This window comes from Camellia sinensis, chromosome 1 (assembly GCF_055761805.1).
Source record: "Camellia sinensis isolate YWXY chromosome 1, ASM5576180v1, whole genome shotgun sequence".
Lineage (NCBI taxonomy): Eukaryota > Viridiplantae > Streptophyta > Magnoliopsida > Ericales > Theaceae > Camellia > Camellia sinensis.
The window spans coordinates 48,937,913-48,957,502 of record NC_138961.1 but is presented as its reverse complement, the minus strand read 5'-3'; the positions used below and the strand labels follow the sequence as shown (position 1 = coordinate 48,957,502).

The following is a 19,590-nucleotide window of genomic DNA, read 5'->3' as shown; positions in this document are numbered from 1 at the left end:
TAGTCAAAAAGAACGTAGACTGCTCGAAGCCCGCCCACGGCTCGGGAAAGGCTTGTTTGGGCCCGGGCTCGTGCCTAGTCCGAGACCCTAGACTAGGGCCTGGGCCATCACTTTGAAGCCCAGCCCAGCCCATCGGCCCGGTTAATGTCCATTCAAGGCTCGGTCCGAGACCCGGTCCGCACTAAGGCCTAGTGTCTTTTTTTGTGGAAAATAATAAAATTTTGGTAGAAAAAATTAAAAAGAATTTAAAAAAAATGGCCAGGCCCACCCAAGCCCAACCGAAGCCTGAGGCTAGGCCTAGGCCTATCGGCCCAACCCGAGGCTCGACCCACCAGCTCAGGCCCAGACCCAAACGAGCTTGCCCCGGGCCGTGGGCAGGCTTCGGGCAGCCCACGAGCCACGGGCCAATTCTAGATTCTTATCAATCTGCATGTTAACATGTCAATATGAATATTCACAATGTCAACGGGCCGGGCCGAGCCTACCCCGAGCCGTGGGCAAGCTTCGGGCAGCTGGCAAATTTTACACTCCTATCAATGTTAATATTAACATGTCAATGTGAATATTCACAATGTCACGGGTCGGGCAGCGGTCGGGCTTCAGGCCGCCCACGGGCTGCGGGCCAATTTTACACTCTTATCAATGTGAATGTTAACATGTCAATGTGAATATTCACATTGTCAACGAGCTGGGTTGGGCCCGCCCTAGGCCGCTGGCCAATTTTATACTCTTATTAATGTGAATGTTAACATGTCAATGTGAATATTCACATTGTTAACAGGTTGGGCCGGGCCCGCCCGGGCTGCCCACGGGCCGTGGGCAAGTTTCGGGCAGCCACGGGGCGCGAGCTAATTTTACACTCCTATCAATTTGAATGTTAACATGTCAATGTGAATATTCACATTGTCAACAAGCAAGGCCGGGCCTACCCCGGGCCGCCGGGGGGGCTTTTTGCAGCTCATGGGCCGCGGGCCAATTTTATACTCTTATCAATGTGAATGTTAACATATCAATGTGAATATTCACATTGTCAACAGGCCGGGTCAGGCCCGCTGGTCAATTTTATACTCTTATCAATGTGAATGTTAACATGTCAATGTGAAAATTCACATTATTAACAGGTTGGGCCGAGCCCGCCCTGGGCCGCCCACGAGCCGTGGGTAGGTTTTGGGCAACCACGGGGCACAGGCTAATTTTACACTCCTATCAATGTGAATGTTAACATGTCAATGTGAATATTCACATTGTCAACGGGCTGGGCCGGGCCTGCCCCGGCCCACGGGGGGTCTTTTGGCCGCTCATGGGCCGCGAGCCAATTTTATACATTTATCAATGTGAATGTTAACATGTCAATGTGAATATTCACATTGTCAACGAGCCGGACCGGGCCCGCCCCCGCCCGCCCATGGGCTGCCGCCGGGTTTCGCGCCGCCACGAGATGTGGGCCAATTTTACACTCCTATTAATGTGAATGTTAACATATCAATGTGAATATTCACATTGTTAACGGGCTGGGCTCCCCCCAACTCGCGGGCTGGTTTCGGGCCGCCCACGGGCCAATTTTACATTCCTACCAATGTGAATTTTAAAAATATGAATGTTCACATCATAAAATTGTTAACCGTTCAAAAAATATTTATAAGAGTATCAAAATTAAATATAAGGGCATAAGTGTCCAAGAAAATAGTGTAAATAAAGAAAAAAGACTATGGAATAAAACTATACATACATGGGACTAAATGGGTTAAAAAATTCTTTCATAGACTTCTTGGGTTAAAACACTTCTAAATGGGATTTATCAATAAAAATTCCTTTTTATTATTAGAAAAGATGTTGGTCTATGATCGGGCTTCAAAAAGCCCATTAGGCCGGGCCACAAATCCTACCCTTAAGCCTAAAGCCCAACCCATATATTTTAGGGTTGCACAGGTCCATCCTTGGGTCTGACCCTGACCCTGACCCATGCACTTTGGGCTTTTTTATAAGATTTAACACAAAATCATTTTTAAAAGAATAATTGAGAAAAAGTAAAACCGATCATTTTGACCTAATGTGACTTTCTGATAAAACTACGGGCCTAGGCTTTGAAAAGCACCAATGAGGCAAGCTTATGGAGCGGCCTATGGACTTCACCCTTCGGCCCAAGTCTTTGGTGATTTTGGAGCATTATTTCGTACTATTTATATTAGAATAAGGTTAATTACAGGTGAGTCTTATTAAGGGGTTGTTTGGGGTGTCCTAAATAAGTGTACTTTTTGTCTTTTTGAAGTAAAAAATTGAGGAAAAAAATATGGATGTTTGTGTTAACTTTTTGACTTTTTATGAAAAAATGTGTATTAAAAAATTTAAAAAATTAGTTTATACGGGAAAATTAAGATTGAGAGTTGTACAGCCGTAATTGTTGACTTTTGGTGAATAGTGTTAACTTTTTAACTTTTGAGTAACTTTTTGACTTTTTGACTTTTTCTTATCTTCCCAAACTTGGCCTAAATAGATTTAAATACTTTTAAGTCCTAAACATCTTTTAAATGCACCTAATTAAAAATCTTAAAATACTTATTATACTCTCATTACTTATTTTGTGAAATCAAAAGGAAATCGCATACCTCTCTCTCTCTCTCTCTCTCTCTCTCTCTCTCTCTCTCTATATATATATATATATATATCTATCCAAGAGTCTTACACTATCACTGCCCATCACCAACTACCTCCACCGTCGATGGTATACACTACACCATTTTCAATCTACACTTAACCATCGCTAATCTACATTTCATTATCGCTGACCCACTGCTACCATTCACCAACTACTTCCATTGTCGCCAATCTTCACTGCCATAGTTTTGATCTAGCTATTTACAATCGATCTACTATCTTAGATGTCGATTTGGTACCATCATCATGTTTGTTGTCAAGATGCAACCATTAAATGGTCACTAGAGCTCTTACTAGTAAGATTAGGTCTCTTTCTATCTCTACATGGTAATGGATCTCTATCAATCTGTTAGTAAAGATCTAGTTAAACATTGTTATATGTAAATCCAAATACATTTATCCGTGAATAAAGTTATAATGATAAATTTTATCAATCTTTTCTTTTCTTTTCTTTTTGGTGTCTGTGCGCGCGCTAGTGTGCAAGTGTGTGGGTATTTTTCTATGAATGAATAACTAAATGGGTGTGAATGTGAGAATAAGGAAGAATAATTAATTAAGAGGTCTCATAAATACGGATAAATAGTATCAGTGATAAATTTATCACATATAACATTGGTGATAAACTTTAGTGATAAATTTGTCACTACTAGATTTTCATTCTCTTGTTCTACTTTTTTTGTCATTATCAGATTTGAGGACGTGGTGGGAGTAGTGACATGGTGGAGATGGACCATTTTCTTGAATAAATGGTTGAAAATTATCTAAAAACATTGTTGGAAAAAATATCATTGGAGATCGAAAGTGGTTGTTGGCTGTCAAAGACGACTGTCGGAAGTGGTCGCTAGCAACTGAAGATGGTAGTTGGAGGTCACTAATTAGGAAAGGGAATGAGTCATGGCAATGTTGATAATAGAAATAAAGAAGGTAATGGGCGAAAAAAAGAACAGGACTTATAAGTAAACAAGTATGATCAACATTACCGGCCTATAAATGTCCTATTAGAATATTTGTCATGTTGTCTCCCAAAAACAGACATAAAAATAGTGAATGGTTAGTAATAAAATTCAAGGGCAAATTTCACTTTACCACCTTGTGATTTGGGTTATGTGCGATTTACCTCCCTAACGTTTAGAAATGACCACATAACCATCACGTGATTTGTGGATTAAAGTGTACCGTCTACTTTTCCATCCAATTTAATTGGCTATAACGTTCACACTGTTGGGATATATCTCCTTATTGGAGTTTGAGACCCAATTGGTTTTGTTAAAGAATTTTAATTTGGTTTGGTTTGGGTATAATATATTTTATATATATTATATCTAATTTGTGGAGACCCAATCTTAATTTGGTAACAATTAGGATTTTGAGAGCATAATACAAGATTTAATCATATATATATATATATATATATGTTTCCGTGAGTTAGTGGTGAGAGAGATTGGAAAACCAATTAGGTGGAATTAAATTGGTGATAGTGTGTGCGGCTGCCATACTAATACATTGCATCGGTAACAGTGCCAAAGATTTGCAATTGGTGGAGTTATTTCCATTCGGTTTGTTGCTGTTTTGGAGCATAGTTTGGTTCGTTATTTTGGGTTTTCTACAACTCTGGTTCTGAAGATTTTGGTTCATCTATTTGGTGAGATCTTTCCTCTTGTTTATTTGTGATTATTTGGAATTCACCTATGGGTGGTCTGTGAGACCATTCGTGTCTTATTTGTCATCGTTTGGAAACTATTTGGTTGATAGTGGAATCATATTTCGATCCCGTGGACGTACGTCACATTAAGGGAACCACGTAAAAATTCTTGTGTTACTTTTGATTTAATTTTTCCGCATTAGTTTTTATTCTCATTGATTGATTTACTTGTGGGAAATCACATTTTTCCTAACAATTGGTATCAGAGCTTACGGTATATTTGGGTCTATTTATTTGCGCAAATTAATAGAGGGGAATGTGGGTCGTATGTCTAGCTTCAATGGAAGCAATTGAGTAATTTGGAAAACTAAAATGGAGGACCTATTATTTTGTAAAGATTTATATGAACCCATTGAGGGTGATTCTGGCAAACCAGAGGGCATGAAAGATGATGAGTGGAAGAGGCTTAATCGAAAAGCCGTTGGTGTTATCTGTCAATAGATTGATGACAGTGTGTTCCATCATGTTGCTACTGAAACTTCGGCACATAATTTATGGAAAAAATTAGAGAGTCTTTATGACAGAAAATCGGCCACAAATAAAGCCTTTATGTTTCGTAAGTTAGTTAATTTAAAATATAAAGATAGCAGCCCCATTCTAAAACATTTGAATGAAATAAAGAGTATTGTTAACCAACTTGCATCTATAAAAATTATTTTTGATAATAAGTTGCAGGCTTTGATGCTACTTAGTTCTTTGCCTGAAAGTTGGGAGACTTTGGTTGTGACCATTAGTAATTTGACGCCGAGTTGTCACAATAGGCCAAGTCACTAGTAGCTTGTTGAATGAAGAAACTAGAAGAAAATCAGCGGGTTCCTCTCATTCAGAAGCATTTGTTGTGAGAGGCCGAAGCAAAACAAGGGAGAGGAGTAAGACTCCTCATGGTCGTGATCAAAGCCGTGACAAATCAAAAGATGGTTCTTTTTCAATGAAAGACATTGAGTGCCATTATTACCATGAGAAAGGGCACATGAAGCGAGAATGCCGAAAGCTCAAGAATAAGGAGAAAAGACGTGACAAAAGTGTGAAAAAGAAGCAAGAAGTCACAACGGCAGTTACTGCCGATGATCTCATGGTTGTTTGTGAAGATGATTGTATCAATTTTGTGGGCCAAGAGAGCAATTGGGTGATTCATTCTGATGCTTCTTTTCATGTGACTTCTCGAGTTGATTTCTTCACTACCTACACCGAAGGAGATTATGGTTTTGTTTGAATGGGTAATGAAGGTTTGTCCAAGATTATTGGCATGGGTGATGTTTGCTTGGAAACAAATTTGGACTGCAAGTTGTTGCTTAAAGATGTAAGGCATGTTCCCGACATTCGCCTCAATTTGATCTCTACTAGGAAGCTAGATGATGAAGGCTTCAACAACAAATTTGGAAATGGAATATGGAAGCTCACAAAGGATTCTTTGGTGGTGGCTAAGTGCAAGAAGACTCATACACTTTATTTGATGCATGAAAAAATTTGTAAAGGTGTTGTCAATGCACTTCAAGATGATACTTCTACCGAATTGTGGCACAAGCAGCTTGGCCATATGAGTGAAAAGGGGCTACAAGTTTTGTTCAAGAAAGAGCTTCTACCCGGTTTGAAAGGTACACATCTTAAAACTTGTGTTCATTGTTTGGCGGGTAAACAACATAGAGTTTCTTTTCAGAAAAATGTTACTTCTAGAAAAGAAAATGTTTTGGAGTTGATTCATTCGGACGTTTGTGGTCCTTTAAAAGTTAGAACACATAGTGATGCACTTTATTTTGTTACTTTCATTGATGATTATTCAAGAAAAGTTTGGACTTTTTTACAAAAAGCTAAAGATCAAGTTCTAGAAGTATTTAAGCATTTTCAGGCCATGGTTGAAAGAGAAACAGGGCAGAAATTGAAGTGCATCCGATCAGACAATGGTGGTGAATACATTGGGCCATTTGATGAGTATTGTCGTAGCCAAGGTATTCGGTACCAAAAGAGAATTAAGAAGACTCCTCAACAAAATGGCGTTGCCGAGAGGATGAACCGCACCATTGTGGAAAGAACAAGGTGTTTGCTTTCACAAGCTAAATTGCCAAGATCTTTTTGGGGTGAGGCAATGAAGACAGCGGTTGATGTGATCAATTTGTCTCCTTCCTATCTTTTGAATTGTGATGTTCCAGAAAGAGTTTGGACCGGCAAAGATGTGTCTTATGAGCACTTGAGAGTGTTTGGTTGCCGAGCTTTTGTTCACATTCCAAAGGATGAGAGGTCCAAGCTTAATAGTAAGTCAAGACAATGCATTTTTCTTAGCTATGGACGTGATGAATTCGGGTATAGATTGTGGGATCCGGTCGACAAGAAAGTCATTCGAAGCTGTGATGTTGTGTTTCTTGAAGACCAAACAATTGAAGACTTTGGCAAAGGTGATCAACCGGAGCCAAAAACTAGTGATCTCATTGACATAGATCCAGCACCTTCATCTTCAGTTGATGATGAAAATGGGGGAGATGTGCAGCCACCTATTGAAGATGTGGAGGATGATGCTAATCGTAATGAAGTTGAACCAGAAATTGAGGAAGAGCATCCAACTCAAGAACCGCCACCACAACTTGAGTTAAGAAAATCTACAAGGGACCGACAACCTACGAGAAAGTATCCTCCCAATGAGTTTGTGTTGATTTCTGATCAAGGGGAGCCCGAGAGCTACCAAGAAGCAATTGAGCATATAAAGAAAGGTGATTGGAAAAAGGCCATGGACGAGGAGATGAATTCCTTGCTTGAAAACCAAACTTATGATTTAGTGAAGTTACCTAAGGAGAGGAAAATTCTGAAAAATAAGTGAGTCTTCAAACTGAAGAATGATGGCAAGAATCTGAGATACAAAGCACGTCTTGTTGTGAAAGGCTTTGGGCAAAAGAAAGGTATTGACTTTGATGAGATTTTTTCACCGGTTGTGAAGATGTCTTCTATTCGGGTTGTACTTGGCATGGCTGCAAGTATGAACCTTGAAGTTGAACAACTTGATGTGAAGACCGCATTTCTTCACGGTGATCTTGAAGAAGAAATTTACATGAAGCAACCAGAAGGTTTTGTGAAAAAAAGGAAAGAGAAATTTGTTTGCAAATTGAAGAAAAGGTTGTATGGCCTCAAGCAAGCCCCGCGGAAATGGTACAAAAAATTTGACTCCTTCATGATGAATAATGGTTTTTCTAAAACCACTTCGAATCATTATGTGTTTGTGAAAAATTTCTCGGACGGTAAATTTATTATTCTTTTGCTTTACGTTGATGACATGTTAATTGTGGGTCAAGATTCTACCATGATTAACAAGTTGAAGCTAAAGTTAAGTAAATCTTTTGCTATGAAAGATTTGGAACCGGCAAAGCAAATACTTGGTATGAAAATTGTTCATGATCGTAAAGAGGGGCTGATTTGGTTGTCTCAAGAAAGCTACATTAAAAAAGTTCTTGAGAGGTTCAACATGAATAAAGCAAAGCCAGTTGGTTGTCCACTTGTAGGTCACTTCAAGCTTAGTTCGAATCAATGTCCTACAAGTGAGAAAGACAAGGAAGAGATGTTGAAAGTTCCTTATGCTTCAGCCGTTGGTTCTTTGATGTACGTCATGGTTTGTACAAGGTCGGATATTGCTCACGCCGTTGGCGTAGTGAGTCGGTTTCTCTCTAATCCGGATAAAAAACATTGGGCAACGGTAAAATGGATTCTAAAGTATTTTCGAGGGACTTCGAAGGTATGTTTGTGCTTTCGGGATGGTAAGCCGATGCTTGATGGGTTCACAGATTCTAACATGGCCGGTGATATTGATTCAAGGAAATCTACTTCGGGGTATTTGATGACTTTTGCAGGGGGAACTGTGGCATGGCAGTCTAAATTATAAAAATGTGTTGCTCTCTCAACTACCGAAGCTGAATTTATTGCTATTACGGAAGCTTGCAAAGAAGAGTTATGGTTGAAGAAATTTTTGCAAGAGTTGGGTTTTAAGCAAGAAAAGTATGTGCTTTATTGTGATATTCAAAGTGCTATTCATTTGAGTAAAAATTCTACTTTTCATTCGAGATCAAAACACATTGATGTGAGATACCACTGGATTCGTGATGTGTTAGATTCAAAACTGTTGCAACTCGAAAAGGTTCACACGGATGATAATATTTCGGATATGTTAACTAAGACTTTGTCGAGGGACAAACATTTAAAGTGTCAAACTTTAGCGGGTATGGTTGATGTCTCCAACTAAGTCGATAGGGAGATAATTGTTGGGATATATCTCCTTATTGGAGTTTGAGACCCAATTGGTTTTGTTAAAGAATTTTAATTTGGTTTGGTTTAGGTATAATATATTTTATATTTATTATATCTAATTTGTAGAGACCCAATCTTAATTTGGTAACAATTAGGATTTTGAGAACATAATCCAAGATTTAATCATATATATATGTTTCCGTGAGTTAGTGGTGAGAGAGATTGGAAAACCAATTAGGTGGAATTAAATTGGTGATAGTGTGTGCGGCTGCATCGGTAACAGTGTCGAAGATTTGCAATTGGTGGAGTTATTTCAATTCGGTTTGTTGCTGCTTTGGAGCATAGTTTGGTTCGTTATTTTGGGTCTTTTACAACTCTAGTTCTGAAGATTTTGGTTCATCTATTTGGTGAGATCTTTCCTCTTGTTTATTTGTGATTATTTAGAATTCACCTATGGGTGGTTTGTGAGACCATTCGTGTCTTATTTGTAATCGTTTGGAAACTATTTGGTTGATAGTGGAATCATATTTCGATCCCGTGGACGTACCTCACATTGAGGGAACCACGTAAAAATTCTTGTGTTGCTTTTAATTTAATTTTTTCACATTAATTTTTATTCTCATTAATTAATTTACTTGTGAAAAATCATATTTTCCCTAACACACACGCCCATAAAAAGAGTAAGGCTTATTTTAAAATCAAAATACCCCTTACACATCTTTAATTTTATAAAAGCATGCCATTCTTTTTTCTCATCTCTCTACTATTTTTGTTTCTATTCCTTGACCCCAACTCACTGTATCACACCAACTTTCTCTTCCCCTTCTTTGGATGGAGCAACTGCGCATTGAGCGAGAAAATAACAGTACATATATATGAATTTGTAATCAATGTTGATGATTGGATAATATATATATATGCGCATTTACAAATTATATATACATATATATATGTACAGTCTACAGATTATATATATACAGCTGCAAAGCATTTTGAATTCAGGTTTGTAAATAAATTTTTGATCTATTGTATATGATATTGATATATCAATATATATAATTGATAAAATAGAAGAATTCTTTGTACATAATTTGACAACCAACTCAATTATGGTGCTTATCAATTTCCAACCAATCGCAGTTAGGCCCGTCGCAATTGGCTTGACGTGATGGTATTTACTGATTTTTCACTAACTGACTTTATCAATCCTCAAGGTCACAATCATCTTCCTATAGGTTAGAAGAAAAAAATAAATATGACTTTGCAACCATTTACAAAGAATTATGCAGGTCAAACGAAAGAAGATAAGGATAGTAGTGATCTGCAACTCAATTATGCAGGCCTACTTCATTTCAATTAAAATTTTGATTTTGGTATGATTTCACTTAAAATTTGGATTTTGATTTGGATGAGCCCGGCTATGGCTGCCATGGCAGTCGAAGCAGTTGACCGTAATAAGTTGATTTGGGGAGGCTGCGAAGCGGTGGTCGCTTGGGTGGGGTAGGGTATGAAGGTTGCAGGTGGTGGTTGCTGGGGTGTGTATGAGCTGTGGGTGGGGTTTTGCTGCCATTGGAGGAAGAAGAAAGAAAATAAGTGTGCATATATATATATATATTTGCAGGTTTAATTCAAAAGTGAAAAGATGAAGAAGATAAGGGTATAAAGGTTAATTTATATATTATGTTAATGGAAGTTAGCGTAAATCACATGGGGTTCTGTAATTATTTTCAAATGATAAGAGAGTAATCCGCACATGATCCAAATCACATAAGGATAAGGTGAAATTTGTCCAAAATTTAAATTTAGACATCCCCTATATTTATCTTTGGAGCAAAATATAATTTTCCCTCAATGGTAATTTTCATTCCCAATAGACATATTCATCCTAAAATTTTAGAAGTCAAAAAGACCAACACTAAATATTTATTACTAAGAGCATTTCTAACGCTTCATTAAATTTGATTTGATATGATGCGCTTCAATTGTTTCATCAAATTTGGCTGGTCATTCGGCCTAGAGTAAATTTTTAACAAATTTTTCTCAATTCGGTTGTCCACTTGGTCGACCCGCAACGATCAACTCTGTAATTTGAAAAAAAGTTAAACGCTTTATTGATTTGATAAAAAAAAAAGTAACACTTCCTTTATTTGATACCAAATTGATAAAACGGTTGGAACACCGTTTTCATTAATTTTTAATCAAATTTAAATTTGATAAAAGATCTAATTAAATATTGGAGATGATCTAAACGTTTTAAGCATAAATGAAATGGCTATTTATTGGTCTCTAAATGAAATGATCATTGTACGGGGAAGAAATAATTCTCCTCGTATAATCCTGTTGACTAAGTCCACGCTCCTCCGTACGACGTCGCTTTGTCACCTGAAAACACAAACTTGAGCTAGCCGGCGGGTGTGTGCCAGAAACCTCTCCGATGCCTAAGTCAAAAAACTTGACAAATAGACAAAGCTCAATGTATTCAGTAAGCAAAATGGTATGTTTTGTTATGTTGTTTCGTTACTTCCTCCAAGGTGATGCTTGTGAGCTTTTATAGATTTCGAGTGGCACAATCCTAGTAGTACTTTTATTTCTCCATGCAGAGTCCTCGTAGGATTCATACTCCTAAAGGATAATGCTTATCCTTTTACACCCCCCACTGCTTAAACCAAGTGGGATGATTTTCACCATGGCCGAACTACCACTTGACCAAAGTAAAACTGGCTATGCTGAGCCACAGAGTAGGCCGAGCTATACTTAGTTCGGCTCTCCCTCTACTCCTCCTTACCTCGGTTTTCTCCTGTTCAACCCATGGTATGTTTGGACCGAACTAACGATTTATGACCGGTATAACTCCAAGACCGGTCTAACTTCAAGCTACTTCCGAACCAAAGTAGCTTTATAATTAGACCGAAGTAACTTCATTTCTTCGACCGGAATAACTTCACATTTCCTGACCGGAGTAACTTCACATTTCGCTTGGGCCGGGGTAACTTCTCGGCCCTTTTTTACCCAGCCCGTCATACTTTGGGGCATTAAGTCCATCTCATAGCCCGGCCCAATTTTTACCAAAAATTACCCTCTCAATCATTAACTTAAATTAGTGAACAATTTCATTGTTAATTTTATTGAACTAGACATGAGAATAATTACTTTAATAGAATAATTATTTTATTCCAAATTTCATTGTTAATTTTCGATTTCATCAAACAAGTACTCCATTTGAATTTTGGCAAACAAAAGCGATATTATGTCTCTAATGCATTTTTAACTGGACAATGTAATAAAATTAAAACAAATGAATAAATAATTTAATCGATAAGAATGCATTAAAACAAATAAATAAATAATTTAAAAATTAAAATTTGAGAAATGCTATTTATTCTAAATATTCTACCAAATATTTTACCAAACCTCTCACATGGGGAGACTCACACAAATCTATATGTGTGTAGGTCTTACACTCATATAAAAAGTTTCATATAAAAAATTTAGTAAAATATTTAGAATTTCTAGCATAATCCTTAAAAATTCCATATCCATATATAATGATCTGATCTGAGTAATAAAAGCTCATCTTGTATAATTTTAAACTCTGCAGTCATAGCATTAATACATTTCCAAAACCCTTGGTGTGCATTTACTTTTTTCAGTGTTTTAAGTATGGTGCAATTTCTAGAAGGACTTGATTGTATTTTAATTCGGATTAATTAATAGGAAGACAATGCAAAAGTACATCTTACCCACTACACTTATAACTAACTGCGAAAACGATGGCCTCTGAAAACAAGAAGAAGATGTTTCTTCAACTCGACTTCTTTTAAAATTTATTACTTAATATAAAATATTATTTACTACTACTCTTCTTTTCTCTTTTCTTTTTTCTTTTTTCTTTTAATTTTTAGGCAAAATGATTATGTATCACCTTGATAGAGCATCCCTAACAATTTACTTAAATTTTATCTAAAAATATTATTAAAAAATTTATTTTCTCTTTTAGGAATCATTTTTTTATCTATATCCCCCAACAAACTCTTTATTCTTTTTTTATTTTATTAAAATAATATTTTTAATTATTATGAAAGTAAAGAAGCAGCACTGAATCACTTTTATTAAAATAATATTTTTAATTATTATAAAGGCAAAGCAAAGCAGCAGCACATGCAAACAACAGCGAAGCAGAGCGGACGACCAAGCGATCAATCGACCAAGCCAATTTTGTGTTTTTTTTCTTCAGTTACAGGGTAATTACAGGACATCCGGACGAACGTCGGACGTCCGGAAAGACATCCATTCACGTCTTTTATTAGATATAAGGGAGTTACAGTTACTCCCTACAAATAGAGAGTCACTGTAGTAAAATTTATATTTGGGGAGTTGTTTAGGGGATCTGATGGAAGTGTATTTTGAGATTTCAATCCCTTAAAATAGGTAAGAAATGGATTTAAAAAGACTGCTAGAGATGCTCTTATGATGTGAGACATAACCTTGTAGTAGATCGGACTTATTAAATATTTTATTTTTAAATAGATGTCTATTTAGAATGGAGTTTTTTTTCTAGGCCTCTTCTATGAGTCGATAGTCTAGCTTTGGTGAATGAGCCCACTGCTAGCCCCACTTTGATGATTAGATGGTTAATTTCATAAACTTTCTGGTGTGTGAATTATCCATAATAAATTAAGATAAATAAATTGATGTGATAAATGTAATCACATTTGTCTCTTGAAAAAAAAAATAAATAAATAAATAAAAGGATGATATGCATAACTTTAAAACAAATAGACATTTTTTAAAGAGAAATGTGATTAAATCATATTGCTACAATTATCAAATTATTTTAATTTTTATAAAGATCTCTACACTGAAATTTTAAAGATCAACATATCAAATTATCAAAATAGAGCTTATGGTGGTGAAAGCATGAGTCTGGACAGTGCAACCCAAAACTTTAAACGTTTTTTCCCAAATTCAAGTCCATCAAGTGGGTTAGTAAATTCTTGATCTTAAATAGTTTTAAAATAAATAAATTAAAGTCATATTTTGAAAATACAATTTCACAAAAGAACATAATTTAAATATTAAAAAAAAAAGTTTAAAAAAGTCTGCATTCTATAAATAAGTTTTCAAAACACATGATTTGATAAATAAATAGAAACAAAAAACAAAAAAACAAAAACTCAACATCAAGAGGAGAGCGAAAATGAACTGATGATAGAGAAAGCACCACTATGAGCCCACTATGAGCCCCACTTTGATGATCAGATTGTTAATTTCATAGGCTTTATCCATAATAAATTAAAATAAATAAATTGATGTGATAAATGTAATCAGATTTTTCTTTTGAAAAAAAAGAAAGAAAAAAGGATGGCATGCATAATTTTAAAACAAACAGACCTTTTTTAAAGAGAAATGTGATTAAATCATATTGCTACAATTATCAAATTATTTTAGTTTTTATGAAAGATCTCCACACTAAAATTTTAAAGATCAACATATGAAATTATCAAAATAGGGCTTATGGTGGTGAAAGCACGAGTCTGGACGGGAAACAGTGCAACCCAAAACTTTAAACATATTTTCCCAAATTCAAGTCCATCAAGTCGGTTAGCAAATTATTGATCTTAAATAGTTTTAAAATAAATAAATTAAAGTCATATTTTAAAAACACAACTTCACAAAAGAACATAATTTAAAAATTAAAAAAAAAAAGTTTAAAAAAGCCTGCATTCTATAAATAAGTTTTCAAAACACATGAATTTGATAAATAAATAGAAATAAAAAACAAAAAAACAAAAACTCAACATCAAGAGGAGAGTGAAAATGAATGAATACTGATGATAGACAAAGCACCAGAAAACTTTGACCGGCAATCCTTCAACTTCAATCAAATCTCTGGTTTTTTTCTATTAATCATAATGAGTTTCTAAAGTACTAATTCTTCTTCATATGCTACTCCAAAAGTCAGCAACAAACTTACCAACTTTGATACTTGTTTCATTCCTTGTTTCTTGTTCAACAACCTATAATTAAGCCTAAACCTCTCTCTCTCTCTCTCTCTCTCTCTCTCTCTCTCCATTCATATGCTTCAATTCAAAGTTGTTACTTGTATTTTAATTACTATTTTAAGATAGTTTGGTGGTGTTGTCTCTCAGTTGAAGCCATCCATTCTCAGCACAAGGATTCTCACAAATTGATAGTTGGGTGTTTATCATTTCACTTGTGTTTTAAGAAATTTCAATCAATTTCACATTAGGATGTAGATAGACCATAGTGAGTTTGCTATATCTAGCATTTGTTTTAATGCCAACAAACCATGAGGTCCACGGAGGTTGGTATTGTAGTTCAACCACTGAATTTTTTTTTCCCCTTAAAGATTTCATGCATTAATTAAAGAAAAATAACATGTGTTTCTTAAAACAAGCTATTCAATTTGAAAATAATGACAACCTCGTTGTGCCGATCTATAAATGCCCTAGGGCATAGCATGCAGGATCTGAGCATATTCAATTCATTGGTAATTCAACAAAGACATAAAAATTTCACTGAAAAATGCATTCATCATTCTACGCACTATTTTTTTGAAAAATTAAAAATAAAAAAATTATGTGTTTATATTGTTTCCATGGGGTCACGAGACATGAAAGCCAAACGCATATAATTGAATTCAAAGGTTTGAAAGTTTTAATAATCACCCAATGAACAACCCCCTAATTTAGATACAATTAATCATGAGTATCTGTAACTAAACAATTGTTAGACTCACTCAATGTGTGACTTGGTAAATGAGATGCTCTCTTATTATTGCAAGTGCAGCTTCCCTTCCCTTCCCTTATTTCTCTCCTACTGATTGTAAAAATTAAAATAACGTGTGATTTAAATTCATTCAAAATATGGATCCCACCGTACAAGAATTAAATCTTGACTGCTCATCATTTTTCTAGATAAATTTTTCTATGCTGAGTTTAAGATTTATAGTGTTGTTGTTATTGTATATTGGACACCTAATGAAAGAGGACTTTCTTTCTAAAAGATACTTCCAATATGGGCTTTTAGACCTTTTAATCCACATTAACCAAACTTTCAAAAAAATTAAAATAAATAAATATAATTGTAAAATGTAATCATCTTTTGCTTAGTTTCCACACGGTTTTAAATGGACAGATTAACCTAACCCAAGTCTATTATTGAGTCGGTCAATTGTTGCAACAATTTTTCAATAACTATACAATAAATTAATTATGGTGAGACTTGTAATGAAGTTTCTAACCCATGATCTAGAACAAGAAAAAGCAATTGGGTTCCCATTTTGTAAAGTTAGTCTTTAACCTTTACGTGATTGTCACAACATGAATTGATTTTCCTTCTAAATCATGGACTTTGAAATCCTTGGTGTTTCTTTTCCACACCACACCAAAGAAAATTAGCCAATTGAATCTTTTAAAATTTGTCACCATACAACCTAATCCCTGCTGTAATCAGACTCGAAGGTGGGAGGAAATTTGTGTAATTTGATATGGGTGGCGATGTGGCAAGTGGGGAAGTCAACTTCCTACCTGTCCCCAAAAATTGGAAGGGGAAACAAGAATGTAATTTTAAGTTCTCCGGAATGCAAAAACAACACATTCGATAATTCATTTCCGATTTCTTTAAAATGGTGTGACGAAATTTGTACTAAAAAAAGACATGAAAATATATTCTCCTGAAGAAGAGCTTACGAGAATAAAGCCCTTAGAAATCCCCAAATACCCACACACACACACACACACACACACACACACACACACACACAAAAAAAAAAAAAAAAAAAAAAAAAACACATTCAAGAATTCTATCTCCTCAAAATGGTGGGGATTCTTTAGGGTCTATTTCCTTCCTGTAAAAAATGAAGGGTATGTTTTGACTCAAAACTTTCATGCCTTTGTTTAGCATAGGTTTCATCACACAAAACTTTTGAGAATACGTTTTCATGCCTTTGTTTAGCATAGATTTCATCACACCATTTGAAACAAATAGAATCACTAAATGCACCTCATATGTTATATGCAGAGGTTTCTCATGGTCTATTTCATTCTAGCAAGAAATGGGAGGAATGTTTTGAGAACGCATTTTTATGTCCTTTTAGTACATTAATATATTACGAATAATGACTCATAAGTGATGAGAGTTTATGAATAAAGTAAAAAAAATAAAAATAAAAAAAGTGATGAGAGTTAATAAAAAAAATTATAAGATGAGAGTTAAAAAAAAGTGATGAGTTTAAAAAAAAAAATTATAAGATGAGATATAAAAAAGTGAAAATAAATGTTAGTAAATGTAATATTTTAGTGTGTTTAGTATTTTTTTTTTTTTGGGGGGGAGAGGGGGGGAATCAGGATCGTCAGTCGTCCTTTCCTACAGTCCTCTCCAAAATGACGTCGTTTTGATTAGTGTCTTTTTTTTTTTTATTTCTTCCCCAAAATTTGAGTTTCCCGCTTCTTTGACTATCATCTTCCTCTACCAGCAGCTCTATGTTCTGTTTTGTTTAGCCCTAACGAACTGAGAGAGAAAGACGGCAGACGAAGAGAGAGAGAGAGAGAGGCATAGAAATGAAGGATATTGGAGGGACGCGACGGCAACGGCGAAGGACAAAGGATGGTGGAGGGAGGAAACGACCATGGTGAAGGACGGAGAATGGCGAAGGGACGTGACACGACAGCAAGGCGAGATTGCTGCCATGACGAGGTAAAATAAGTGACACAAAATAAGTGACATTAATTAGGATCATCATTTCAGATTTTTGTCGCTGATATATACATATATATATATATATATCTTTGTTGTCTGAAATTTCGAAAGCTATGTGTGCATTTCTGTGTTCTTTGTGATCTGTATTCATGATTCATGACTGGGTATTGCTTGATTTTATTGTTATTTTCCATTTGAATTAAGCCTAAACACACACAGTTATCTACCCGACCAAAAAAAAAAAAAAAAGGATCTCAAGCATATACATATATATAATTATGCATTTACTCCATTATTTTAATACTATAATAATATTCATGCAAAAGCTCCACTAGTGATCAGTTCTACTGGTATATTATATGTATAAGAAAATGTTATACAAATTGCTCAATAGAAAGAGAACTAAAATATATACATGTATATTTGTGATCTGCATTCATGATTCATAACTAGGTATTGCTTGATTTTAGTTAGATTTACACATTTGTATAGTGGGTTTTCCATTTGTAAATCAAAATTGTTATTCTTTATCATCCATTTTTTGTGGGTTGAGTGTCAATTTTGTGAATCTGGAATTCCTAATTTTTTTGATTTCTTATTTTTGGCTATTTTGAAAGAATGTTAATTGCTCTGTTATCAGCTTATTTGTTTTTTTTTTTTTTTTTTTGTTATATCTTTGGAAACTTTGGTGATTGATGGGAATTAGCTTAATTTGTGATGATCATTGCTACAAACACAGGACAGAAACCAAGCACTACTAGGACAGAAAGCACATGAACGGATAAAATTTTACAAAATTTATTTGTAGGCCCCCTTCTCAAAAATCCTATCCATCAATTTTGGGGAATTAGCTTATTTTATTATTTGTATGGTACTAAATTGTAGGTAATGGAAGAAAATAATGTTGTTGATGAGTTGGCTAGTTGTGGTTGGAAGCCGAAATTGGGCATGCCATTTGACTCTGAACAAGCTGTGTATGACTTTTACAATAACTATCGCGGAAAGGTGGGCTTTAGTATTAGGAAGTCATATGCATACAAGAACAAACAAACTAAGGAAATAACTTCACAGACTTTTGTATGTTATAAAGAGGAAACTCGGGGTATTGACAAGCGAAATCCACTAGTAAAATTTCTAAGACAAGAGGTGAGATGTAGTTGTGGTGCCCGATTGAGTATCAAGTTAGATAGAAATTTAGGAAAATATGTTGTAATTGATTTTGTTAAACATCATAATCACGACCTTGTACCTCAAGAGTACATTCATATGTTGCCATCCCAAAGAAAAATATCTACCACCCAAGCAATTGAAGTAGAATTGGCTTCAGAATTTGGAATTCCTCTTAGGTATGCTTATGAGCTATTTGGTAAGGAATCCGGTTAAAGAGCATCACTTGGCTTCACCAAATTGGGCCCAAAAAATTATTTGAGATCGAAGAAACAAAAAGATTTGGAATATGAAGAAGCGGGTAGTGTGTTGCAATACTTTCGTAAGAAAACTGTGAAAAATCCATCCTTTTATTATACAGTTCAATTAGATTGTGAAGAACAGATAAGTAATATATTTTGGGCCGATGCTCAAATGATAATGGACTATGCTCAATTTGGTGATGTAGTGACCTTTGACACTACTTACAAATTAAATAACGAGCATAGACCTTTTAGAACCTTTGTTGGATTTAATCATCATCGAAAAATAGTTATATTCAGTACAGCGTTGATATATGATGAGACTGTCGAATCATTCATATGGTTGTTTCAGATTTTTTTGGAGACAATGTCAAACAAAGCTCCAAAAACTATTTTCACATATCAAGATGCTGCGATGGCTGCGATGGCTAAGGTCATTCCAATTGTCATGCCTAATACAAACCACCAACTTTGCACATGGCATTTGATGCAAAATGCTATGAAACATGTAAGTTCTCTTTTTGGAGATATAGGGGTGAAGGGTGTGTTTTCAAAATTTATGCATGAAATTGATGATGAAGAAGAATTCAGAATACAATGGGACCAAATACTTGATAGGTATGATGCACACAACAATCATTGGTTAAAGCAAACTTTTGGTGTGAAGGACAAATGGGGATGGCCATATATTATGAATTCTTGAGCAGCTGGAATGAGTACTACTCAACTAAGTTAAACATTCAATGCATTTTTGAAGGACTATCTCAATTGTGATCATAACTTGATGGAATTTTTCATGCATTTTGAGAGGGTGCTTTATGACAAGAGGTATGAAGAATTGGAAGCCAAATATAATTTGCCCCAAAAATTATCAAGAGT

General features: G+C 35.2%; 1 protein-coding gene across 1 annotated transcript; it reads left to right on the top strand.

The window, feature by feature from the left end:
• The first annotated feature begins 17,248 nt into the window (after positions 1 to 17,248).
• Positions 17,249 to 18,685, top strand: LOC145795463 (protein FAR1-RELATED SEQUENCE 5-like). Its single transcript, XM_082879941.1, has 2 exons — positions 17,249 to 17,299; positions 18,188 to 18,685. Exons 1-2 carry the CDS (start codon positions 17,249 to 17,251, stop codon positions 18,683 to 18,685), a joined length of 549 nt encoding a protein of 182 aa, XP_082736067.1.
• The last annotated feature ends 905 nt before the right edge of the window (positions 18,686 to 19,590 follow it).